Source organism: Pleurodeles waltl, chromosome 7 (assembly GCF_031143425.1).
Source record: "Pleurodeles waltl isolate 20211129_DDA chromosome 7, aPleWal1.hap1.20221129, whole genome shotgun sequence".
NCBI classification, from domain to species: domain Eukaryota; kingdom Metazoa; phylum Chordata; class Amphibia; order Caudata; family Salamandridae; genus Pleurodeles; species Pleurodeles waltl.
In genome coordinates, this window is record NC_090446.1 from 788,583,644 (window position 1) to 788,611,125 (window position 27,482).

Consider the following 27,482-nt stretch of genomic DNA (forward strand, 5'->3'; position numbering starts at 1 on the left):
TTAAATTGTTTTCTTATATAGCACCTATATACACCTTAGCCCTTATATGTATGTTTCATTGCTTGAGAGAAGGTTTAGAAATTGTCAAATTCTTAAATGGGGAAACAATTGGGATTTGAAGGTGGGTGTTGTTGGAAGGAGAATGGGTTGTTAATAATCTTCTCATTAGAAACTCTTCAAAGTCCTCACAATTATGTTGTATTAAACACTAAACTTCAAGTTAATGCCTCAGGTTTCCACTCCTCTAACACATGTTCTCTGCATGTTGTGCTTGATGTCAATATTTAACATAGAAGAAATAAAGAAATGCAAGCAAATTAGTGTGTGCACTGGTATTCCTTGCTGGAAAGATGAGAACAGTTCTAGTCTGCAGATCATTTCAGTATTTCAGAGCCACTTTGAATGTGTTAAAATGTATATTTTTAATTTCAGTTGTTATTCAGTCTTCTGGTGGTCTAAGCAAAGATGACATTGAGAACATGGTGAAAAATGCAGAGAAATTTGCTGAAGAAGATAGGCGAAGAAAGGTACCTTTTGATGTTCTTACTTTTCTGATCAGTGTGTTGGATTTGAGACTGTGCCCTGATCTTTTAAAAATATTGTCTGTGTATAATATAGGACCTTGAATCCCAAATAATTAGAACAATTAAGGTGGGCATTACCCACTCTCAAATTCATATTGGGATTCACTGTGACTTAACCATCAAGCTTCAGGCCGATCGTATCAGTGTTTAGGCAACCTGCATTCCCTGTGCCTAATCTGCTTTTAGGCTGTTCTTGTCATACACATTTTCTTATTAGCCTTTATATCCCAAATGTTTGGAGATTTAGGTTTGATGGCATGTGTAGCTGTAGATACACATGCTTTGCATAAATCCCCCATCTAGTGTTGGGCTCGGAGTGTTAAAAGTTGTTTTTGTTTGAAGAAGGTTTTTGAGATCGTGACTCCTCCTCCTCAGTGATAGTGTGCATGGGCATAGAGTCCTTTGTTAGATTTTTTTATTTCCGCCGTCTGGTTTGGCCGTGTTTTCCCTCGCTCCGGTAGATCTCGGTTCGGTATTATCTGAACTTCTCTCCCTTTCTACAAACGTCGGTATAGTTTAGATCTCGTTTTCCACTCTTATAGTTGATTCGATTGTAATCGTTGGTGTCAATTACACAACCTTAGGGGTGACCTCTGCCTTTTTGGGTGTACTTCAACGTGCTGTTGTCGAAATATGTTAGGCTGATGGAACGTACTCAGTTGCGGTTTTGCCCTCTGTCACGCCAAATTTCCTTACACCGAGTAACAGTTGGTGTGCAATCTCTGCCGGTCTCCGGATCACAGAGAAAAAAAACTTGACGCTTGCTGTTTGTTTTGATCCAAAAAGACACGTAGGGATCGAAGAGCTTTTCGAATGGAGATGGCGTCCAAGTCGTCAGAGCACACACCTGACATCTTCGGGGACAAACACGCAAGAAGAAATAGCACAACAGGCAACTGTTTCCATTGCAACTCCGATTCGGATCGAGATTCCGATGTCGATAGCCAATCCATCCCACTGGTGCAGTACGTGAGTACACAAGTGTTGTCCCACCACCCAAAGACAATTAAAGACTTCTGAATTGCTCTTCGGTCCTCCACTGCCTTCGAGCCATGGTCGGACCCGAAAAATAAATTTGGATGACCTACCCTCTGGTTCGGCACCAAAACAAGACGAGGGTGCATTTGGCACACAACAAACAGCATGCCACCTCTGTTTCGGTATTGAGCCAAAAATCTGACTCTTCCACCTCAGAGCCAAAAAAAGAAACACTTTCGGAGTCAACATTTTCAGCTCAACTCGAGAATTCGGTTTGTAAACTTTCGGAGCTGAAATCTGTTGTTGTCAGATATGCTCCAGCTTCTGAGGAGTCATCAGACGTCCAGACCATATTGGAGTTTATGGATGCTAAGCAGCGAAAGATCCATATACATAAGGACACAGGAAGAATCATAGCCTCTCCGGCTTCCAACAATCAAAAGAAAATGAACTTTACAAGAAACTTTAGAAGCTGGGCGTCCACCTACTAAAATGTTTAAACAAAAGGAGAAACAAAAGGCACCACAGCAGCCTTCACCACCACATCCTCCTTCCTTTCCTGCTTCTCCACCATCTGATGCTCCCCCACCACCAATTTCATCTACACAATTCTCTCTACAATTCTGTTTCACCACATAGGGATCATTTATCCGATCCTCAAGAAGATGTAAATCCATGGAATATATATGACACAGATCCCATTCTTCCCAATGATCCTGATTTACACCAGGCAAGGCCATCTCCCCATACCACTGCTTATAATCAGGTTATAGCCAGGGCAGCTGCGTATAGTAATGTACAATTACATACGGATCCCATTGAGGAAGATTTTTTGTCACCTTAACGTCTACTCATAAAGAGTAACGGGGTCTCCCTATGCGCCCAGGCGTGCTTAAACATGCTGAAGATATTTTTCAAAAAACAGTAAAATCAAAAATCATTACACCTAGGGTCAATAAAAAATATAAACATGCACCCTCTGATCCAGTTTTTATTAGAACACCACTACCACCCGACTCTTTAGTGGTCAGCGCAGCAAGAAAGAGAGCTAATAGCCAGTCTACAGGGGATGCCCCTCCTCTAGACAAAGAGTTGCACATTTGATGCAGCAGGTAAAAGGGTGGCAACTCAAGCTGCTAACCATTGGAGGATTGCGAACTCTCAAGCACTCCTAGCAAGGTACGACAGAGCTCATTGGGATCAGATGGAAGACTTGTTGCAGTATCTTTCCACAAGAGCATCAAAAAAAGGTAACAACAAATAGTAGCTGAAGGACAGGATATTTGTAATAACCAAATCAGATCTGCTCTAGATGCCTCTGATACAGCAGCAAGGGGAGCCAACACCAGAATCATTATTAGGAGACCTGCATGGCTAAGGGCTTCAGGTTTTAAGCCAGAGATATAGCAAGTATTGGAGGAAAGTGCCGTCTTTCTTGGTATGGTTACCCCCATTTTCTGCCTGTTTGTCAGTGTGTTTGACTGTGTTCACTGGCATCCTGCTAACCAGGACCCCAGTGATTATGCGCTGTCCTCTAAATTTGGTTGCTACTAACCTTTTATCCCCACAATTGGCATACTGATGCCCCCATGTAAGTCCCTAGTAAATGATACCTACGTACCCAGGGCATTATGGTTTGAGGGGATCCCTATGGGATGTAGCAGTTATTCTACCACCCACAGGGAGCCCATGCAAAGGGTTCTGCAGGCCTGCCATTGCAGTCTACGTGAACTGGATGCACGCACCCAGTTTCACTACAGGTTACTACACCAGGTCACTAAGTCACCCCTGTTGTAGGCCCTCTCAGCCCAGAGGGCAGGATGCAGCTTCCTGTGTGTGAGGGCGTCCCTGCACTAGCAGAGGTTCCCCCACTAACTCAGCCCCATTTTACTGGACTTCGTGAGTGCGGGACGCCATTTTATATATGTACTGGACTTAAGTCACTACCTATGTCCAGCTAGTATCAAACATGTTGGAATCATACCCCAATACTGTTGCCAGTATTGGTTGTAAGATTTCATGCACGCTGGGGCTCCTTTATAGGACCCACAGCTTTGCTAATACCAGTCTTACAGGGTTTTCCCAGGCAGCCTGGCTGCTGCCACCCCTCAGACTGGTTTCTGCCCTCCTGATCAAGCCTAGGAAAGCAGAACAAAGGATTTCCTTTGGGAGACGAGGTAACACACTCTCCCTTTGGAAATAGGTGTGACTGGCTTTGAGGGGTAGTGTAGGAGGCTGGCCTGGCTTGTAGTGGGTACCAGAGGTACTTACACCTTGTGCCAGGTCCAGTTATCCCTTATTAGGGATTCCCTGTCTAGAGCCAGCTGTTGCTGTTTAAGCTTCAGTCTGGTCTCTTCCACTCTCAACTTTTTGAGTTCCCTTTCTAACATGTTGTCTTCAGGGTGGGTGGGTTGGGAATGCTTGGACACCGAGGATATGTTGGAATTAACAGAGGGAGACCTGTCCCTAACACTTTGCACTCTAACAACCTGGCCTTCACGAACAAAAGCATTTCTACTATGATGAGAGCTTCTATTACTACCAGCATTGCTAGGAGGTCTGCTAAGGAGCAGATTGGGAAGAGAACCCTGTACACCTCCCTCAAGGGGCTCCCTTAAGTCAGAGTGTGAGCTATCTACTAACTTCTCAGTTGAAGTGCCAGCTAGGGACTTATCATTCTCAATGAGCATGTTAAACAGAAAGTTCGATGGCATCTGTCGCTGTAGATACGCATGTTCTGCAATAGCTCGCCATCTGGTGTTGGGCCGGAGTGTTACAAGTTGTTTTTCTTCGAAGAAGTCTTTCGAGTCACGGGACCGAGTGACTCCTCCTTTTGTCTCCATTGCGCATGGGCGTCGACTCCATCTTCGATTGTTTTTTTTCCGCCATCGGGTTCGGACGTGTTCCTGTCGCTCCGAGTTTCGGAACGGAAAAAATAGTTAATTTCGGAAGATTTTCGTCGGTATTGTTGCGTTCGGGATCGGCGTACTTAGATTCAACACCGCATCGAAGATCGAAGAGCTCCGGTGCCCTTCGGGGTAGTTTTTCGATCCTCCGTCGGGGCCTGGTCGGCCCGACCGCGTGCTGAGGAACGCCGATGGAACGGACCCCGTTCCGTTTCTGCCCCAAATGCCACAATAAATACCCCTACACAGACCAACACTTGGTCTGCAACCTGTGCCTGTCACCTGAGCACAGCGAAGACACCTGCGAGGCCTGTCGTGCGTTCCGGTCCCGAAAAACACTCCGAGACCGTCGAGCCAGAAGACTTCAAATGGCGTCCGCACCGACAGCCCAACGGGAGTTCGAGGAACAGGAAGAGGAAGGTACCTTCTCGATCCAAGACTCAGACTCCGAAGGATTCGACGATACACAAACCGTGAGTAAGACGTCGAAAACCACACAAAGAAACATTTACAAGGCCCAGGGGACGCCACTGCCACCAGGCCATGGCTCGACCCATAAATTCGGTGACCGACCGTCGGCACCGAAAAAGGCCCAAACAGTGCCGAGATCGTCCGACTCCGGTCGAGACACCGGCACGCAGCCTTCTCGGGACCGAGAAAGTGCTGGAGACAAGCCTCGACACCGAGATGCCGGTGTGGACACGGCTCGACGCCGAGACAGCGGCACCGAAACAGATCGACGCCGAGAGGTTTCGGCCCCGAAAAGGAAAAAAGTCACCTCTGAGCCGAAAAAACACGCAGACAAAGTTTCGATGCCGAAACAAACTGCAAGCGACCCAGCTTCGGGCTCTTATACAGAAGAGCACTCGCTAACCTCCCAAATGCAAAAGCATAGGTTTGAGGAAGAGCTACAAGCAACTGATGTGGACCATACGCAAAAGCGTATCTTCATTCAGCAGGGGACAGGAAAAATAAGCACCCTTCCCCCCATTAGGAGAAAGAGAAGGTTGGAGTTCCAGACGGAACAAGCACCACAACCAAAAGTGGTGAAAAGAGTTACACCACCACCCTCTCCTCCGCCCGTGATTAACGTTTCACCAGCACAAACGCCATCACACTCCCCAGCTCACACCACCATGAGCCAGGGTGACCAAGACCAGGACGCATGGGACCTATACGACGCCCCAGTGTCAGATAACAGCCCAGAGGCATACCCTACAAAACCATCTCCACCAGAAGACAGCACCGCGTACTCTCAGGTGGTGGCTAGAGCAGCACAATTTCACAACGTAAGCCTCCACTCAGAACAGGTCGAGGATGATTTCTTGTTCAACACACTCTCCTCCACCCACAGCTCCTACCAAAGCCTGCCTATGCTCCCTGGTATGCTCCGGCACGCAAAAGACATATTTAAGGACCCGGTCAAAAGTAGGGCAATCACACCAAGGGTGGAAAAAAAGTATAAGCCGCCTCCTACGGACCCGGTTTTCATCACAACACAGCTGCCACCAGACTCTGTTGTTGTAGGAGCAGCTAGGAAAAGGGCCAACTCTCACACATCTGGAGATGCACCACCCCCAGATAAAGAAAGCCGCAAGTTCGATGCAGCTGGTAAGAGAGTCGCAGCACAAGCTGCAAACCAGTGGCGCATCGCGAACTCCCAGGCACTACTTGCGCGCTATGACAGAGCCCACTGGGACGAGATGCAACATCTCATTGAACATCTGCCCAAAGACTTCCAAAATAGGGCAAAACAAGTGGTTGAGGAGGGACAGACCATCTCCAACAACCAGATACGTTCCTCCATGGACGCTGCAGATACAGCTGCACGGACAATTAATACATCTGTAACTATCAGAAGGCATGCATGGCTCCGAACGTCTGGATTTAAACCAGAGATTCAACAAGCAGTTCTCAATATGCCTTTTAATGAAAAAGAACTGTTCGGTCCAGAAGTGGACACAGCGATTGAGAAACTCAAAAAAGATAGACACTGCCAAAGCCATGGGCGCACTCTACTCCCCGCAGAGCAGAGGGAATTACAGCACATTCCGTAAAACGCCCTTTCGAGGGGGGTTTCGGGGTCAAAGCACACAAGCCAGCACCTCACAAGCAACACCGTCCACTTACCAGGGACAGTATAGAGGAGGTTTTCGGGGACAATATAGAGGAGGGCAATTCCCTAGAAATAGAGGGAGATTTCAAAGCCCCAAAACCCCTACTACTAAACAATGACTCACATGTCACTCACCCCCTCCACACAACACCAGTGGGGGGAAGAATAGGTCATCATTACAAAGCATGGGAGGAAATCACTACAGACACTTGGGTTCTAGCAATTATCCAACATGGTTATTGCATAGAATTTCTACAATTCCCTCCAAACATACCACCAAAAGCACAAAATTTAACAACACACCATTCCAATCTCCTGGAGATAGAAGTGCAGGCACTATTGCAAAAGAATGCAATCGAATTAGTGCCAAACACACAAATAAACACATGAGTTTACTCACTGTACTTTCTGATACCAAAGAAGGACAAAACGCTGAGACCAATCCTAGACCTCAGAGTAGTGAACACTTTCATCAAATCAGACCACTTCCACATGGTCACACTACAAGAAGTATTGCCATTGCTAAAACTGCACGACTACATGGCAACTTTAGACCTCAAGGATGCTTATTTCCATATACCAATACACCCATCGCACAGGAAATACCTAAGGTTTGTATTCAAAGGAATACATTACCAATTCAAGGTACTGCCTTTCGGATTAACAACCGCACCAAGAGTCTTTACCAAATGTCTAGCAGTGGTCGCAGCACACATAAGAAGGCAGCAAATACATGTGTTCCCATATCTAGACGACTGGCTAATCAAAGCCCATTCGTTAATAGAGTGCTCAAATCACACAAATCATATCATACAAACCCTCTTCAAACTAGGGTTCACCGTCAATTTCACAAAATCCAAAATTCTGCCACGCAAGGTACAACAATACCTGGGAGCCATAATAGACACATCAAAAGGAGTAGCCACTCCAAGTCCACAAAGAATTCAAAATTTCAACACCATCATACAACGCATGTATCCAACACAAAAGATACAGGCAAAGATGGTATTACAACTCCTAGGCATGATGTCATCATGCATAGCCATTGTCCCAAACGCAAGACTGCACATGAGGCCCTTACAACAATGCCTAGCATCACAGTGGTCTCAAGCACAGGGTCACCTTCTAGATCTGGTGTTAATAGACCGCCAAACTTACCTCTCGCTTCTGTGGTGGAACAACATAAATTTAAACAAGGGGCGGCCTTTCCAAGACCCAGTGCCACAATACGTAATAACAACAGATGCTTCCATGACAGGGTGGGGAGCACACCTCAATCAACACAGCATACAAGGACAATGGAACGTACATCAAACAAAACTGCATATCAATCACCTAGAACTTCTAGCAGTTTTTCAAGCACTAAAAGCTTTCCAACCAATAATAGTTCACAAATACATTCTCGTCAAAACAGACAACATGACAACAATGTATTATCTAAACAAGCAGGGAGGGACGCACTCCACGCAGTTAAGCCTGCTAGCACAAAAAAATTGGCATTGGGCAATTCACAACCAAATTCGCCTAATTGCACAGTTTATACCAGGGATACAAAATCAACTCGCAGACAATCTCTCTCGAGATCACCAACAGGTCCACGAATGGGAAATTCACCCCCAAATACTGAACACTTATTTCAAACTCTGGGGAACACCTCAGATAGACTTGTTTGCGACAAGGGAGAACGCAAAATGCCAAAACTTCGCATCCAGATACCCACACAAACAATCTGTAAGGAAATGCCTCCTTGGCATGGTTGCCCCCTGACTTTTTGCCTTTGCTGATGCTATGTTTACAATTGAAAGTGTGCTGAGGCCTGCTAACCAGGCCCCAGCACCAGTGTTCTTTCCCTAACCTGTACTTTTGTATCCACAATTGGCAGACCCTGGCATCCAGATAAGTCCCTTGTAACTGGTACTTCTAGTACCAAGGGCCCTGATGCCAAGGAAGGTCTCTAAGGGATGCAGCATGTCTTATGCCACCCTGGAGACCTCTCACTCAGCACAGGCACACTGCTTGCCAGCTTGTGTGTGCTAGTGAGGACAAAACGAGTAAGTCGACATGGCACTCCCCTCAGGGTGCCATGCCAGCCTCTCACTGCCTATGCAGTATAGGTAAGACACCCCTCTAGCAGGCCTTACAGCCCTAAGGCAGGGTGCACTATACCATAGGTGAGGGTACCAGTGCATGAGCATGGTACCCCTACAGTGTCTAAACAAAACCTTAGACATTGTAAGTGCAGGGTAGCCATAAGAGTATATGGTCTGGGAGTCTGTCAAACACGAACTCCACAGCACCATAATGGCTACACTGAAAACTGGGAAGTTTGGTATCAAACTTCTCAACACAATAAATGCACACTGATGCCAGTGTACATTTTATTGTAAAATACACCACAGAGGGCACCTTAGAGGTGCCCCCTGAAACTTAACCGACTATCTGTGTAGGCTGACTAGTTCTAGCAGCCTGCCACAAACCGAGACATGTTGCTGGCCCCATGGGGAGAGTGCCTTTGTCACTCTGAGGCCAGTAACAAAGCCTGCACTGGGTGGAGATGCTAACATCTCTCCCAGGCAGGAATTGTCACACCTGGCGGTGAGCCTCAAAGGCTCACCTCCTTTGTGCCAACCCAGCAGGACACTCCAGCTAGTGGAGTTGCCCGCCCCCTCCGGCCAGGCCCCACTTTTGGCGGCAAGGCCGGAGAAAATAATGAGAATAACAAGGAGGAGTCACTGGCCAGTCAGGACAGCCCCTAAGGTGTCCTGAGCTGAGGTGACTCTAACTTTTAGAAATCCTCCATCTTGCAGGTGGAGGATTCCCCCAATAGGGTTAGGATTGTGACCCCCTCCCCTTGGGAGGAGGCACAAAGAGGGTGTACCCACCCTCAGGGCTAGTAGCCATTGGCTACTAACCCCCCAGACCTAAACACGCCCTTAAATTTAGTATTTAAGGGCTACCCTGAACCCTAGAAAATTAGATTCCTGCAACAAGAAGAAGGACTGCCCAGCTGAAAACCCCTGCAGCGGAAGACCAGAAGACGACAACTGCCTTGGCTCCAGAAACTCACCGGCCTGTCTCCTGCCTTCCAAAGATCCTGCTCCAGCGACGCCTTCCGAAGGGACCAGCGACCTCGACATCCACTGAGGACTGCCCCTGCTTCGAAAAGACAAGAAACTCCCGAGGACAGCGGACCTGCTCCAAGAAAAGCTGCAACTTTGTTTCCAGCAACTTTAAAGAACCCTGCAAGCTCCCCGCAAGAAGCGTGAGACTTGCAACACTGCACCCGGCGACCCCGACTCGGCTGGTGGCGATCCGACACCTCAGGAGGGACCCCAGGACTACTCTGATTCTGTGAGTACCAAAACCTGTCCCCCCTGAGCCCCCACAGCGCCGCCTGCAGAGGGAATCCCGAGGCTTCCCCTGACCGCGACTCTTTGAACCTAAAGTCCCGACGCCTGGGAGAGACCCTGCACCCGCAGCCCCCAGGACCTGAAGGACCGGACTTTCACTGGAGAAGTGACCCCCAGGAGTCCCTCTCCCTTGCCCAAGTGGAGGTTTCCCCGAGGAACCCCCCCCTTGCCTGCCTGCAGCGCTGAAGCGATCCCGAGATCTCTCATAGACTAACATTGCGAACCCGACGCTTGTTTCTACACTGCACCCGGCCGCCCCCGCGCCGCTGAGGGTGAAATTTCTGTGTGGACCTGTGTCCCCCCCGGTGCCCTACAAAACCCCCCTGGTCTGCCCTCCGAAGACGCGGGTACTTACCTGCAAGCAGACCGGAACCGGGGCACCCCCTTCTCTCCATTCTAGCCTATGTGTTTTGGGCACCACTTGGAACTCTGCACCTGACCGGCCCTGAGCTGCTGGTGTGGTGACTTTGGGGTTGCTCTGAACCCCCAACGGTGGGCTACCTTGGACCAAGAACTGAACCCTGTAAGTGTCCTACTTACCTGGTAAAACTAACAAAAACTTACCTCCCCCAGGAACTGTGAAAATTGCACTAAGTGTCCACTTTTAAAACAGCTATTTGTCAATAACTTGAAAAGTATACATGCAATTTTGATGATTTGAAGTTCCTAAAGTACTTACCTGCAATACCTTTCGAATGAGCTATTACATGTAGAATTTGAACCTGTGGTTCTTAAAATAAACTAAGAAAAGATATTTTTCTATATAAAAACCTATTGGCTGGATTTGTCTCTGAGTGTGTGTACCTCATTTATTGTCTATGTGTATGTACAACAAATGCTTAACACTACTCCTTGGATAAGCCTACTGCTCGACCACACTACCACAAAATAGAGCATTAGTATTATCTATTTTTACCACTATTTTACCTCTAAGGGGAACCCTTGGACTCTGTGCATGCTATTCCTTACTTTGAAATAGCACATACAGAGCCAACTTCCTACATTGGTGGATCAGCGGTGGGGTACAAGACTTTGCATTTGCTGGACTACTCAGCCAATACCTGATCACACGACAAATTCCAAAATTGTCATTAGAAATTGATTTTTGCAATTTGAAAAGTTTTCTAAATTCTTAAAAGACCTGCTAGGGCCTTGTGTTAGATCCTGTTTAGCAGTTCTTTTAGAGTTTAAAAGTTTGTAAAAGTTTGAATTAGATTCTAGAATCAGTTTTAGTCTCTTAAAAAGTATTCCAACTTTTAGAAGCATAATGTCTAGCACAGATGTGAATGTGGTGGAACTCGACACCACACCTTACCTCCATCTACAGATGAGAGAGCTAAGGTCACTCTGTAAACTAAAGAAAATAACAATGGGCCCCAAACCTACCAAAATACAGCTCCAGGAGCTTTTGGCAGAGTTTGAAAAGGCCAACCCCTCTGAGGGTGGCAACTCAGAGGAAGAGGATAGTGACTTGGAGGACAATTCCCCCCTACCAGTCCTATCTAGGGAGAACAGGGTCCCTCAAACCCTGACTCCTAAAATAATAGTCAGAGATGCTGGTTCCCTCACAGGAGAGACCAACACCTCTGAAATCACTGAGGATAGCCCCAGTGAAGAGGACATCCAGTTAGCCAGGATGGCCAAAAGATTGGCTTTGGAAAGACAGATCCTAGCCATAGAGAGGGAAAGACAAGAGATGGGCCTAGGACCCATCAATGGTGGCAGCAACATAAATAGGGTCAGAGATTCTCCTGACATGTTGAAAATCCCCAAAGGGATTGTAACTAAATATGAAGATGGTGATGACATCACCAAATGGTTCACAGCTTTTGAGAGGGCTTGTGTAACCAGAAAAGTGAACAGATCTCACTGGGGTGCTCTCCTTTGGGAAATGTTCACAGGAAAGTGTAGGGATAGACTCCTCACACTCTCTGGACAAGATGCAGAATCTTATGACCTCATGAAGGGTACCCTGATTGAGGGCTTTGGATTCTCCACTGAGGAGTACAGGATTAGGTTCAGGGGGGCTCAAAAATCCTCGAGCCAGACCTGGGTTGACTTTGTTGACTACTCAGTGAAAACACTAGATGGTTGGATTCAAGGCAGTGGTGTAAGTAATTATGATGGGCTGTACAATTTATTTGTGAAAGAACACCTGTTAAGTAATTGTTTCAATGATAAACTGCATCAGCATCTGGTAGACCTAGGACCAATTTCTCCCCAAGAATTGGGAAAGAAGGCGGACCATTGGGTCAAGACAAGGGTGTCCAAGACTTCAACAGGGGGTGACCAAAAGAAAGGGGTCACGAAGACTCCCCAGCAGAAGGGTGATGAGACAACCAAAACTAAAAATAGTAAAGAGTCTTCTACAGGCCCCCAAAAACCTGCACAGGAGGGTGGGCCCAGAGCCTCTTCACAAAACAATGGGTACAAGGGTAAAAACTTTGATCCCAAAAAGGCCTGGTGTCATAGCTGTAAACAGCATGGACACCAAACTGGAGACAAGGCCTGTCCCAAGAAAGGTTCCACTCCAAACTCCCATCCAGGTAACACTGGTATGGCTAGTCTCCAAGTGGGATCAACAGTGTGCCCAGAGCAAATCAGGGTCCACACTGAAGCTACTCTAGTTTCTGAGGGTGGGGTGGATTTAGCCACACTAGCTGTCTGGCCGCCTAACATGCAAAAATACAGACAGCAACTCTTAATTAATGGGACTAGAATAGAGGGCCTGAGGGATACAGGTGCCAGTGTCACCATGGTGACAGAGAAACTGGTTTCCCCTGGCCAATACCTGACTGGAAAAACTTACACAGTCACCAACGCTGACAATCAGAGAAAAGTACATCCCATGGCAATGGTTACTTTAGAATGGGGAGGGGTCAATGGCCTGAAACAGGTGGTGGTCTCCTCAAATATCCCAGTGGACTGTCTGCTTGGAAATGACCTGGAGTCCTCAGCATGGGCTGAGGTAGAGCTAAAAACCCATGCAGCCATGCTGGGTATCCCTGAACTGGTGTGTGTGAAAACGAGAGCACAATGCAAGGCACAGGGTGAAAAAGTAGAGCTGGAGTCTGGAAAAATGGCCCAGCCTACCAAGAGAACAGGAAAGTCAGTTGGGAAACCAACTGCAACACAGCAAAAGAAAGGGAACCTCTCTTCTCAGGAAGAAGTTCTGCCCTCTGAGGGAACTGAGCCTTTGGAACTTGAACCTTATCAGGTTGAGCTCTTAGGCCCAGGGGGACCCTCAAGGGAAGAGCTGTGTAAGGGACAAGAAACCTGTCCCTCTCTTGAAGGCCTTAGGCAGCAAGCTGCTGAAGAGTCCAAAGGCAAGAAAAATGGAACACATAGGGTCTATTGGGAAGATGGGCTCCTGTACACTGAGGCCAGAGACCCCAAACCTGGTGCCACTAGGAGAGTGGTAGTGCCTCAGCTGTTCAGAGAGTTCATCCTAACATTGGCCCATGACATTCCCCTTGCTGGACATTTGGGACAAACCAAGACGTGGGAGAGGTTAGTCAACCACTTCTACTGGCCCAATATGTCCAACATGGTTAAGGAGTTTTGCCTCTCCTGCCCCACCTGTCAAGCCAGTGGTAAGACAGGTGGGCACCCAAAGGCCCCCCTCATTCCACTTCCAGTGGTGGGGGTGCCCTTTGAAAGAGTGGGTGTGGACATAGTTGGTCCACTGGAACCTCCCACAGCCTCAGGAAATATGTATATCCTGGTAGTAGTGGATCATGCTACCAGGTATCCTGAAGCTATTCCCCTTAGGTCGACTACTGCCCCTGCAGTAGCCAAGGCCCTCATTGGTATCTTTACCAGGGTGGGTTTCCCTAAGGAGGTGGTGTCTGACAGAGGTACCAACTTCATGTCAGCATACCTAAAGCACATGTGGAATGAGTGTGGAGTGACTTATAAATTCACTACACCTTACCATCCACAAACTAATGGCTTAGTTGAGAGATTCAACAAGACATTAAAAGGCATGATCATGGGGCTCCCAGAAAAACTCAAAAGGAGATGGGATGTCCTCCTGCCATGTCTGCTTTTCGCTTACAGGGAGGTACCACAGAAGGGAGTAGGGTTCTCACCCTTTGAACTTCTGTTTGGTCATCCTGTAAGGGGACCACTTGCCCTTGTTAAAGAAGGCTGGGAGAGACCTCTCCATGAGCCTAAACAGGACATAGTGGACTATGTACTTGGCCTTCGCTCTAGAATGGCAGAGTACATGGAAAAGGCAACCAAAAACCTTGAGGCCAGCCAACAGCTCCAGAAGTTTTGGTATGACCAAAAGGCTGCACTGGTTGAGTTCCAACCAGGGCAGAAAGTCTGGGTTCTGGAGCCTGTGGCTCCCAGGGCACTCCAGGACAAATGGAGTGGCCCTTACCCAGTACTAGAGAGGAAGAGTCAGGTCACCTACTTGGTGGACCTGGGCACAAGCAGGAGCCCCAAAAGGGTGATCCATGTAAACCGCCTTAAGCTCTTCCACGACAGGGCTGATGTCAATCTGTTGATGGTAACAGATGAGGATCAGGAGGCAGAGAGTGAACCTCTCCCTGATCTCCTGTCATCAGACCCAAAAGATGGTACAGTAGATGGAGTGATCTACTCAGACACCCTCTCTGGCCAACAGCAAGCTGATTGTAGGAGAGTCCTACAACAGTTTCCTGAACTCTTCTCCTTAACCCCTGGTCAGACACACCTGTGTACCCATGATGTGGACACAGGAGACAGCATGCCTGTCAAGAACAAAATCTTTAGACAGTCTGACCATGTTAAGGAAAGCATCAAGGTGGAAGTCCACAAGATGCTGGAATTGGGAGTCATTGAGCGCTCTGACAGCCCCTGGGCTAGCCCAGTGGTCTTAGTCCCCAAACCTCACACCACAGATGGAAAGAAAGAGATGAGGTTTTGTGTGGACTACAGAGGGCTCAATTCTGTCACCAAGACAGATGCTCATCCAATTCCAAGAGCTGATGAGCTCATTGATAAATTAGGTGCTGCCAAATTTCTAAGTACCTTTGACTTGACAGCAGGGTACTGGCAAATAAAAATGGCACCTGGAGCAAAAGAAAAGACAGCATTCTCCACACCTGATGGGCATTATCAGTTTACTGTTATGCCCTTTGGTTTAAAGAATGCCCCTGCCACCTTCCAAAGGTTGGTGAATCAAGTCCTTGCTGGCTTGGAGTCCTTTAGCACAGCTTATCTTGATGATATTGCTGTCTTTAGCTCCACCTGGCAGGATCACCTGGTCCACCTGAGGAAGGTTTTGAAGGCTCTGCAATCTGCAGGCCTCTCTATCAAAGCATCCAAATGCCAGATAGGGCAGGGAACTGTGGTTTACTTGGGACACCTTGTAGGTGGAGGCCAAGTTCAGCCACTCCAACCCAAGATCCAGACTATTCTGGACTGGGTAGCTCCAAAAACCCAGACTCAAGTCAGGGCATTCCTTGGCTTGACTGGGTACTACAGGAGGTTTGTGAAGGGATATGGATCCATTGTGACAGCCCTCACTGAGCTCACCTCCAAGAAAATGCCCAAGAAAGTGAACTGGACTGTGGACTGCCAACAGGCCTTTGACACCCTGAAACAGGCAATGTGCTCAGCACCAGTTCTCAAAGCTCCAGATTATTCTAAGCAGTTCATTGTGCAGACTGATGCCTCTGAACATGGGATAGGGGCAGTTTTGTCCCAAACAAATGATGATGGCCTTGACCAGCCTGTTGCTTTCATTAGCAGGAGGTTACTCCCCAGGGAGCAGCGTTGGAGTGCCATTGAGAGGGAGGCCTTTGCTGTGGTTTGGTCCCTGAAGAAGCTGAGACATACCTCTTTGGGACTCACTTCCTAGTTCAAACCGACCACAGACCTCTCAAATGGCTGATGCAAATGAAAGGTGAAAATCCTAAACTGTTGAGGTGGTCCATCTCCCTACAGGGAATGGACTTTATAGTGGAACACAGACCTGGGACTGCCCATGCCAATGCAGATGGCCTTTCCAGGTTCTTCCACTTAGAAAATGAAGACTCTCTTGGGAAAGGTTAGTCTCATCCTCTTTCGTTTGGGGGGGGGTTGTGTAAGGAAATGCCTCCTTGGCATGGTTGCCCCCTGACTTTTTGCCTTTGCTGATGCTATGTTTACAATTGAAAGTGTGCTGAGGCCTGCTAACCAGGCCCCAGCACCAGTGTTCTTTCCCTAACCTGTACTTTTGTATCCACAATTGGCAGACCCTGGCATCCAGATAAGTCCCTTGTAACTGGTACTTCTAGTACCAAGGGCCCTGATGCCAAGGAAGGTCTCTAAGGGATGCAGCATGTCTTATGCCACCCTGGAGACCTCTCACTCAGCACAGGCACACTGCTTGCCAGCTTGTGTGTGCTAGTGAGGACAAAACGAGTAAGTCGACATGGCACTCCCCTCAGGGTGCCATGCCAGCCTCTCACTGCCTATGCAGTATAGGTAAGACACCCCTCTAGCAGGCCTTACAGCCCTAAGGCAGGGTGCACTATACCATAGGTGAGGGTACCAGTGCATGAGCATGGTACCCCTACAGTGTCTAAACAAAACCTTAGACATTGTAAGTGCAGGGTAGCCATAAGAGTATATGGTCTGGGAGTCTGTCAAACACGAACTCCACAGCACCATAATGGCTACACTGAAAACTGGGAAGTTTGGTATCAAACTTCTCAACACAATAAATGCACACTGATGCCAGTGTACATTTTATTGTAAAATACACCACAGAGGGCACCTTAGAGGTGCCCCCTGAAACTTAACCGACTATCTGTGTAGGCTGACTAGTTCTAGCAGCCTGCCACAAACCGAGACATGTTGCTGGCCCCATGGGGAGAGTGCCTTTGTCACTCTGAGGCCAGTAACAAAGCCTGCACTGGGTGGAGATGCTAACACCTCTCCCAGGCAGGAATTGTCACACCTGGCGGTGAGCCTCAAAGGCTCACCTCCTTTGTGCCAACCCAGCAGGACACTCCAGCTAGTGGAGTTGCCCGCCCCCTCCGGCCAGGCCCCACTTTTGGCGGCAAGGCCGGAGAAAATAATGAGAATAACAAGGAGGAGTCACTGGCCAGTCAGGACAGCCCCTAAGGTGTCCTGAGCTGAGGTGACTCTAACTTTTAGAAATCCTCCATCTTGCAGGTGGAGGATTCCCCCAATAGGGTTAGGATTGTGACCCCCTCCCCTTGGGAGGAGGCACAAAGAGGGTGTACCCACCCTCAGGGCTAGTAGCCATTGGCTACTAACCCCCCAGACCTAAACACGCCCTTAAATTTAGTATTTAAGGGCTACCCTGAACCCTAGAAAATTAGATTCCTGCAACAAGAAGAAGGACTGCCCAGCTGAAAACCCCTGCAGCGGAAGACCAGAAGACGACAACTGCCTTGGCTCCAGAAACTCACCGGCCTGTCTCCTGCCTTCCAAAGATCCTGCTCCAGCGACGCCTTCCGAAGGGACCAGCGACCTCGACATCCACTGAGGACTGCCCCTGCTTCGAAAAGACAAGAAACTCCCGAGGACAGCGGACCTGCTCCAAGAAAAGCTGCAACTTTGTTTCCAGCAACTTTAAAGAACCCTGCAAGCTCCCCGCAAGAAGCGTGAGACTTGCAACACTGCACCCGGCGACCCCGACTCGGCTGGTGGCGATCCGACACCTCAGGAGGGACCCCAGGACTACTCTGATTCTGTGAGTACCAAAACCTGTCCCCCCTGAGCCCCCACAGCGCCGCCTGCAGAGGGAATCCCGAGGCTTCCCCTGACCGCGACTCTTTGAACCTAAAGTCCCGACGCCTGGGAGAGACCCTGCACCCGCAGCCCCCAGGACCTGAAGGACCGGACTTTCACTGGAGAAGTGACCCCCAGGAGTCCCTCTCCCTTGCCCAAGTGGAGGTTTCCCCGAGGAACCCCCCCCTTGCCTGCCTGCAGCGCTGAAGCGATCCCGAGATCTCTCATAGACTAACATTGCGAACCCGACGCTTGTTTCTACACTGCACCCGGCCGCCCCCGCGCCGCTGAGGGTGAAATTTCTGTGTGGACCTGTGTCCCCCCCGGTGCCCTACAAAACCCCCCTGGTCTGCCCTCCGAAGACGCGGGTACTTACCTGCAAGCAGACCGGAACCGGGGCACCCCCTTCTCTCCATTCTAGCCTATGTGTTTTGGGCACCACTTGGAACTCTGCACCTGACCGGCCCTGAGCTGCTGGTGTGGTGACTTTGGGGTTGCTCTGAACCCCCAACGGTGGGCTACCTTGGACCAAGAACTGAACCCTGTAAGTGTCCTACTTACCTGGTAAAACTAACAAAAACTTACCTCCCCCAGGAACTGTGAAAATTGCACTAAGTGTCCACTTTTAAAACAGCTATTTGTCAATAACTTGAAAAGTATACATGCAATTTTGATGATTTGAAGTTCCTAAAGTACTTACCTGCAATACCTTTCGAATGAGCTATTACATGTAGAATTTGAACCTGTGGTTCTTAAAATAAACTAAGAAAAGATATTTTTCTATATAAAAACCTATTGGCTGGATTTGTCTCTGAGTGTGTGTACCTCATTTATTGTCTATGTGTATGTACAACAAATGCTTAACACTACTCCTTGGATAAGCCTACTGCTCGACCACACTACCACAAAATAGAGCATTAGTATTATCTATTTTTACCACTATTTTACCTCTAAGGGGAACCCTTGGACTCTGTGCATGCTATTCCTTACTTTGAAATAGCACATACAGAGCCAACTTCCTACACAATCCCAAGGCAATGCCCTATGGATGAACTGGTCAGGGATATTTGCTTACGCTTTTCCTCCTCTCCTTCCTTACCTGGTAAACAAACTCAGTCAAAGCAAACTCAAACTCATATTGATAGCACCAACTTGGGCAAGGCAACCCTGGTACACAACGCTGCTAGACCTATCAGTGGTACCCTGCATCAAATTGCCCAACAGGCCAGATCTGTTGACACAGCACAACCAAAAGATCAGACACCCAGATCCAGCATCGCTGAATCTAGCAATCTGGCTCCTGAAATCCTAGAATTCGGGCACTTACAACTTACCCAAGAATGTATGGAAGTCATAAAACAAGCAAGAAGGCCATCCACCAGGCACTGCTATGCAAGTAAATGGAAGAGGTTTGTTTGCTACTGCCATATTAATCAAATACAACCATTACACACAACTCCAGAACATGTAGTGGGTTACTTGCTTCACTTACAAAAATCTAACCTAGCTTTCTCTTCCATTAAGATTCACCTTGCAGCAATATCTGCATACCTGCAGACTACCTATTCAACTTCCCTATATAAAATACCAGTCATTAAAGCATTCATGGAGGGCCTTAGGAGAATTATACCACCAAGAACACTACCTGTTCCTTCATGGAACCTAAATGTTGTCCTAACTAGACTTATGGGTCCACCTTTTGAACCCATGCACTCCTGCGACATACAGTTCCTAACCTGGAAGGTGGCATTTCTCATCGCCATTACTTCCCTAAGAAGAGTAAGCGAGATTCAGGCGTTTACTATACAGGAACCTTTTATACAACTACACAAAAATAAAGTCGTCCTAAGGACCAATCCTAAATTTTTGCCAAAGGTTATTTCACCGTTCCATCTAAATCAAACAGTGGAACTTCCAGTGTTCTTTCCACAGCCAGATACCGTAGCTGAAAGGGCACTACATACATTAGATGTCAAAAGAGCATTAATGTATTACATTGACAGAACAAAGAACATCAGAAAGACTAAACAACTCTTTATTGCATTTCAAAAACCTCATGCAGGAAACCCAATTTCAAAACAAGGTATAGCCAGATGGATAGTTAAATGCATCCAAATCTGCTACCTTAAAGCTAAACGACAGCTGCCCATTACACCAAGGGCACACTCAACCAGAAAGAAAGGTGCTACCATGGCCTTTCTAGGAAACATCCCAATGCAAGAAATATGTAAGGCAGCCACATGGTCTACGCCTCACACATTCACCAAGCACTACTGTGTAGACGTGTTATCCGCACAACAAGCCACAGTAGGTCAAGCTGTATTAAGGACATTATTTCAGACTACTTCCACTCCTACAGGCTGATCCACCGCTTTTGGGGAAATAACTGCTTACTAGTCTATTGCAGAACATGCGTATCTACAGCGACAGATGCCATCGAACTGAAAATGTCACTTACCCAGTGTACATCTGTTCGTGGCATCAGTCGCAGTAGATTCGCATGTGCCCACCCGCCTCCCCGGGAGCCTGTAGCAGTTTGGAAGTTAACTTCAATTATTTATATATGTGTCATCTCAACCTTAAATAGGTGCATACTTAGTCACTCCATTGCATGGGCACTATTACTACAATTCAACTCCTACCTCACCCTCTGCGGGGAAAAACAATCGAAGATGGAGTCGACGCCCATGCGCAATGGAGACAAAAGGAGGAGTCACTCGGTCCCGTGACTCGAAAGACTTCTTCGAAGAAAAACAACTTGTAACACTCCGGCCCAACACCAGATGGCGAGCTATTGCAGAACATGCGAATCTACTGCGACTGATGCCACAAACAGATGTACACTGGGTAAGTGACATTTTCATTCTCTAGAAGGGTTCTTTCCTACCACTAAACCTCTGTAAGGAAATGCCTCCTTGGCATGGTTGCCCCCTGACTTTTTGCCTTTGCTGATGCTATGTTTACAATTGAAAGTGTGCTGAGGCCTGCTAACCAGGCCCCAGCACCAGTGTTCTTTCCCTAACCTGAACTTTTGTATCCACAATTGGCAGACCCTGGCATCCAGATAAGTCCCTTGTAACTGGTACTTCTAGTACCAAGGGCCCTGATACCAAGGAAGGTCTCTAAGGGCTGCAGCATGTCTTATGCCACCCTGGAGACCTCTCACTCAGCACAGACACACTGCTTGCCAGCTTGTGTGTGCTAGTGAGGACAAAACGAGTAAGTCGACATGGCACTCCCCTCAGGGTGCCATGCCAGCCTCTCACTGCCTATGCAGTATAGGTAAGACACCCCTCTAGCAGGCCTTACAGCCCTAAGGCAGGGTGCACTATACCATAGGTGAGGGTACCAGTGCATGAGCATGGTACCCCTACAGTGTCTAAATAAAACCTTAGACATTGTAAGTGCAGGGTAGCCATAAGAGTATATGGTCTGGGAGTCTGTCAAACACGAACTCCACAGCACCATAATGGCTACACTGAAAACTGGGAAGTTTGGTATCAAACTTCTCAGCACAATAAATGCACACTGATGCCAGTGCGCATTTTATTGTAAAATACACCACAGAGGGCACCTTAGAGGTGCCCCCTGAAACTTAACCGACTATCTGTGTAGGCTGACTAGTTTTAGCAGCCTGCCACAAACCGAGACATGTTGCTGGCCCCATGGGGAGAGTGCCTTTGTCACTCTGAGGCCAGTAACAAAGCCTGCACTGGGTGGAGATGCTAACACCTCTCCCAGGCAGGAATTGTCACACCTGGCGGTGAGCCTCAAAGGCTCACCTCCTTTGTGCCAACCCAGCAGGACACTCCAGCTAGTGGAGTTGGCCGCCCCCTCCGGCCAGGCCCCACTTTTGGCGGCAAGGCCGGAGAAAATAATGAGAATAACAAGGAGGAGTCACTGGCCAGTCAGGACAGCCCCTAAGGTGTCCTGAGCTGAGGTGACTCTAACTTTTAGAAATCCTCCATCTTGCAGATGGAGGATTCCCCCAATAGGGTTAGGATTGTGACCCCCTCCCCTTGGGAGGAGGCACAAAGAGGGTGTACCCACCCTCAGGGCTAGTAGCCATTGGCTACTAACCCCCCAGACCTAAACACGCCCTTAAATTTAGTATTTAAGGGCTACCCTGAACCCTAGAAAATTAGATTCCTGCAACTACAAGAAGAAGGACTGCCTAGCTGAAAAACCCCTGCAGAGGAAGACCAGAAGACGACAACTGCCTTGGCTCCAGAAACTCACCGGCCTGTCTCCTGCCTTCCAAAGATCCTGCTCCAGCGACGCCTTCCAAAGGGACCAGCGACCTCGACATCCTCTGAGGACTGCCCCTGCTTCGAAAAGACAAGAAACTCCCGAGGACAGCGGACCTGCTCCAAAGAAAAGCTGCAACTTTGTTTCCAGCAGCTTTAAAGAACCCTGCAAGCTCCCCGCAAAAGGCGTGAGACTTGCAACACTGCACCCGGCGACCCCGACTCGGTTGGTGGCGATTCAACACCTCAGGAGGGACCCCAGGACTACTCTAAGACTGTGAGTACAAAAACCTGTCCCCCCTGAGCCCCCACAGCGCCGCCTGCAGAGGGAATCCCGAGGCTTCCCCTGACCGCGACTCTTTGAAACCAAAGTCCCGACACCTGGGAGAGACCCTGCACCCGCAGCCCCCAGGACCTGAAGGACCGGACTTTCACTGGAGGAGTGACCCCCAGGAGTCCCTCTCCCTTGCCCAAGTGGAGGTTTCCCCGAGGAACCCCCCCCTTGCCTGCCTGCAGCGCTGAAGAGATCCCTAGATCTCCCATTGACTTCCATTACAAACCCGACGCTGGTTCCTACACTGCACCCGGCCGCCCCCGCGCTGCTGAGGGTGAAATTTCTGTGTGGACTTGTGTCCCCCCCGGTGCCCTACAAAACCCCCCTGGTCTGCCCTCCGAAGACGCGGGTACTCACCTGCAAGCAGACCGGAACCGGGGCACCCCCTTCTCTCCATTCTAGCCTATGTGTTTTGGGCACCCCTTTGAACTCTGCACCTGACCGGCCCTGAGCTGCTGGTGTGGTGACTTTGGGGTTGCTCTGAACCCCCAACGGTGGGCTACCTTGGACCAAGAACTAAGCCCTGTAAGTGCCTTACTTACCTGGTAAAACTAACAAATACTTACCTCCCCTAGGAACTGTGAAAATTGCACTAAGTGTCCACTTTTAAAACAGCTATTTGTGAATAACTTGAAAAGTATACATGCAATTTTGATGATTTGAAGTTCCTAAAGTACTTACCTGCAATACCTTTCGAAGGAGATATTACATGTAGAATTTGAACCTGTGGTTCTTAAAATAAACTAAGAAAAGATATTTTTCTATATAAAAACCTATTGGCTGGATTTGTCTCTGAGTGTGTGTACCTCATTTATTGTCTATGTGTATGTACAACAAATGCTTAACACTACTCCTTGGATAAGCCTACTGCTCGACCACACTACCACAAAATAGAGCATTAGTATTATCTATTTTTACCACTATTTTACCTCTAAGGGGAACCCTTGGACTCTGTGCATGCTATTCCTTACTTTGAAATAGCACATACAGAGCCAACTTCCTACATTGGTGGATCAGCGGTGGGGTACAAGACTTTGCATTTGCTGGACTACTCAGCCAATACCTGATCACACGACAAAGTCCAAAATTGTCATTAGAAATTGATTTTTGCAATTTGAAAAGTTTTCTAAATTCTTAAAAGACCTGCTAGGGCCTTGTGTTAGATCCTGTTTAGCATTTCTTTTAGAGTTTAAAAGTTTGTTAAAAGTTTGAATTAGATTCTAGAATCAGTTTTAGTCTCTTAAAAAGTATTCCAACTTTTAGAAGCATAATGTCTAGCACAGATGTGAATGTGGTGGAACTCGACACCACACCTTACCTCCATCTACAGATGAGAGAGCTAAGGTCACTCTGTAAACTAAAGAAAATAACAATGGGCCCCAAACCTACCAAAATACAGCTCCAGGAGCTTTTGGCAGAGTTTGAAAAGGCCAACCCCTCTGAGGGTGGCAACTCAGAGGAAGAGGATAGTGACTTGGAGGACAATTCCCCCCTACCAGTCCTATCTAGGGAGAACAGGGTCCCTCAAACCCTGACTCCTAAAATAATAGTCAGAGATGCTGGTTCCCTCACAGGAGAGACCAACACCTCTGAAATCACTGAGGATAGCCCCAGTGAAGAGGACATCCAGTTAGCCAGGATGGCCAAAAGATTGGCTTTGGAAAGACAGATCCTAGCCATAGAGAGGGAAAGACAAGAGATGGGCCTAGGACCCATCAATGGTGGCAGCAACATAAATAGGGTCAGAGATTCTCCTGACATGTTGAAAATCCCCAAAGGGATTGTAACTAAATATGAAGATGGTGATGACATCACCAAATGGTTCACAGCTTTTGAGAGGGCTTGTGTAACCAGAAAAGTGAACAGATCTCACTGGGGTGCTCTCCTTTGGGAAATGTTCACAGGAAAGTGTAGGGATAGACTCCTCACACTCTCTGGACAAGATGCAGAATCTTATGACCTCATGAAGGGTACCCTGATTGAGGGCTTTGGATTCTCCACTGAGGAGTATAGGATTAGATTCAGGGGGGCTCAAAAATCCTCGAGCCAGACCTGGGTTGACTTTGTAGACTACTCAGTGAAAACACTAGATGGTTGGATTCAAGGCAGTGGTGTAAGTAATTATGATGGGCTGTACAATTTATTTGTGAAAGAACACCTGTTAAGTAATTGTTTCAATGATAAACTGCATCAGCATCTGGTAGACCTAGGACCAATTTCTCCCCAAGAATTGGGAAAGAAGGCGGACCATTGGGTCAAGACAAGGGTGTCCAAGACTTCAACAGGGGGTGACCAAAAGAAAGGGGTCACAAAGACTCCCCAGGGGAAGGGTGATGAGACAACCAAAACTAAAAATAGTAAAGAGTCTTCTACAGGCCCCCAAAAACCTGCACAGGAGGGTGGGCCCAGAGCCTCTTCACAAAACAATGGGTACAAGGGTAAAAACTTTGATCCCAAAAAGGCCTGGTGTCATAGCTGTAAACAGCATGGACACCAAACTGGAGACAAGGCCTGTCCCAAGAAAGGTTCCACTCCAAACTCCCATCCAGGTAACACTGGTATGGCTAGTCTCCAAGTGGGATCAACAGTGTGCCCAGAGCAAATCAGGGTCCACACTGAAGCTACTCTAGTTTCTGAGGGTGGGGTGGATTTAGCCACACTAGCTGTCTGGCCGCCTAACATGCAAAAATACAGACAGCAACTCTTAATTAATGGGACTAGAATAGAGGGCCTGAGGGATACAGGTGCCAGTGTCACCATGGTGACAGAGAAACTGGTTTCCCCTGGCCAATACCTGACTGGAAAAACTTACACAGTCACCAACGCTGACAATCAGAGAAAAGTACATCCCATGGCAATGGTTACTTTAGAATGGGGAGGGGTCAATGGCCTGAAACAGGTGGTGGTCTCCTCAAATATCCCAGTGGACTGTCTGCTTGGAAATGACCTGGAGTCCTCAGCATGGGCTGAGGTAGAACTAAAAACCCATGCAGCAATGCTGGGTATCCCTGAACTGGTGTGTGTGAAAACAAGAGCACAATGCAAGGCACAGGGTGAACAAGTAGAGCTGGAGTCTGGAAGAATGGCCCAGCCTACCAAGAGGAAAGGAAAGTCAGTTGGGAAACCAACTGCAACACAGCAAAAGAAAGGGAACCTCTCTTCTCAGGAAGATGTTCTGCCCTCTGAGGGAACTGAGCCTTTGGAGCTTGAACCTTACCAGGTTGAGCTCTTAGGCCCAGGGGGACCCTCAAGGGAAGAGCTGTGTAAGGGACAAGAAACCTGTCCCTCTCTTGAAGGCCTTAGGCAGCAAGCTGCTGAAGAGTCCAAAGGCAAGAAAAATGGAACACATAGGGTCTATTGGGAAGATGGGCTCCTGTACACTGAGGCCAGAGACCCCAAACCTGGTGCCACTAGGAGAGTGGTAGTGCCTCAGCTGTTCAGAGAGTTCATCCTAACATTGGCCCATGACATTCCCCTTGCTGGACATTTGGGACAAACCAAGACGTGGGAGAGGTTAGTCAACCACTTCTACTGGCCCAATATGTCCAACATGGTTAAGGAGTTTTGCCTCTCCTGCCCCACCTGTCAAGCCAGTGGTAAGACAGGTGGGCATCCAAAGGCCCCCCTCATTCCACTTCCAGTGGTGGGGGTGCCCTTTGAAAGAGTGGGTGTGGACATAGTTGGTCCACTGGAACCTCCCACAGCCTCAGGAAATATGTATATCCTGGTAGTAGTGGATCATGCTACCAGGTATCCTGAAGCTATTCCCCTTAGGTCGACTACTGCCCCTGCAGTAGCCAAGGCCCTCATTGGTATCTTTACCAGAGTGGGTTTCCCTAAGGAGGTGGTGTCTGACAGAGGTACCAACTTCATGTCAGCATACCTAAAGCACATGTGGAATGAGTGTGGAGTGACTTATAAATTCACTACACCATACCATCCACAAACTAATGGCTTGGTTGAGAGATTCAACAAGACATTAAAAGGCATGATCATGGGGCTCCCAGAAAAACTCAAAAGGAGATGGGATGTCCTCCTGCCATGTCTGCTTTTCGCTTACAGGGAGGTACCACAGAAGGGAGTAGGGTTCTCACCCTTTGAACTTCTGTTTGGTCATCCTGTAAGGGGACCACTTGCCCTTGTTAAAGAAGGCTGGGAGAGACCTCTCCATGAGCCAAAACAAGACATAGTGGACTATGTACTTGGCCTTCGCTCCAGAATGGCAGAGTACATGGAAAAGGCAACCAAAAACCTTGAGGCCAGCCAACAGCTCCAGAAGTTTTGGTATGACCAAAAGGCTGCACTGGTTGAGTTCCAACCAGGGCAGAAAGTCTGGGTTCTGGAGCCTGTGGCTCCCAGGGCACTCCAGGACAAATGGAGTGGCCCTTACCCAGTACTAGAGAGGAAGAGTCAGGTCACCTACTTGGTGGACCTGGGCACAAGCAGGAGCCCCAAGAGGGTGATCCATGTAAACCGCCTTAAGCTCTTCCACGACAGGGCTGATGTCAATCTGTTGATGGTAACAGATGAGGATCAGGAGGCAGAGAGTGAACCTCTCCCTGATCTTCTGTCATCAGACCCAAAAGATGGTACAGTAGATGGAGTGATCTACTCAGACACCCTCTCTGGCCAACAGCAAGCTGATTGTAGGAGAGTCCTACAACAGTTTCCTGAACTCTTCTCCTTAACCCCTGGTCAGACACACCTGTGTACCCATGAGGTGGACACAGGAGACAGCATGCCTGTCAAGAACAAAATCTTTAGACAGTCTGACCATGTTAAGGAAAGCATCAAGGTGGAAGTCCACAAGATGCTGGAATTGGGAGTCATTGAGCGCTCTGACAGCCCCTGGGCTAGCCCAGTGGTCTTAGTCCCCAAACCTCACACCAAAGATGGAAAGAAAGAGATGAGGTTTTGTGTGGACTACAGAGGGCTCAATTCTGTCACCAAGACAGATGCCCATCCAATTCCAAGAGCTGATGAGCTCATTGACAAATTAGGTGCTGCCAAATTTCTAAGTACCTTTGACTTGACAGCAGGGTACTGGCAAATAAAAATGGCACCTGGAGCAAAAGAAAAGACAGCATTCTCCACACCTGATGGGCATTATCAGTTTACTGTTATGCCCTTTGGTTTAAAGAATGCCCCTGCCACCTTCCAAAGGTTGGTGAAT

The 27,482-nt window shown here is 48.1% G+C and overlaps 1 protein-coding gene across 1 annotated transcript in view; it reads left to right on the forward strand.

Moving 5' to 3' along the window:
* The window catches only part of HSPA9 (heat shock protein family A (Hsp70) member 9), a 324,302-nt gene that overhangs the window by 185,126 nt on the left and 111,694 nt on the right, over positions 1-27,482 (forward strand). The window contains exon 15 of the mRNA XM_069199318.1: positions 433-527. Within this exon, the coding sequence (XP_069055419.1) occupies positions 433-527 (95 nt within the window). The remainder of the gene's footprint in view (positions 1-432; positions 528-27,482) is intronic.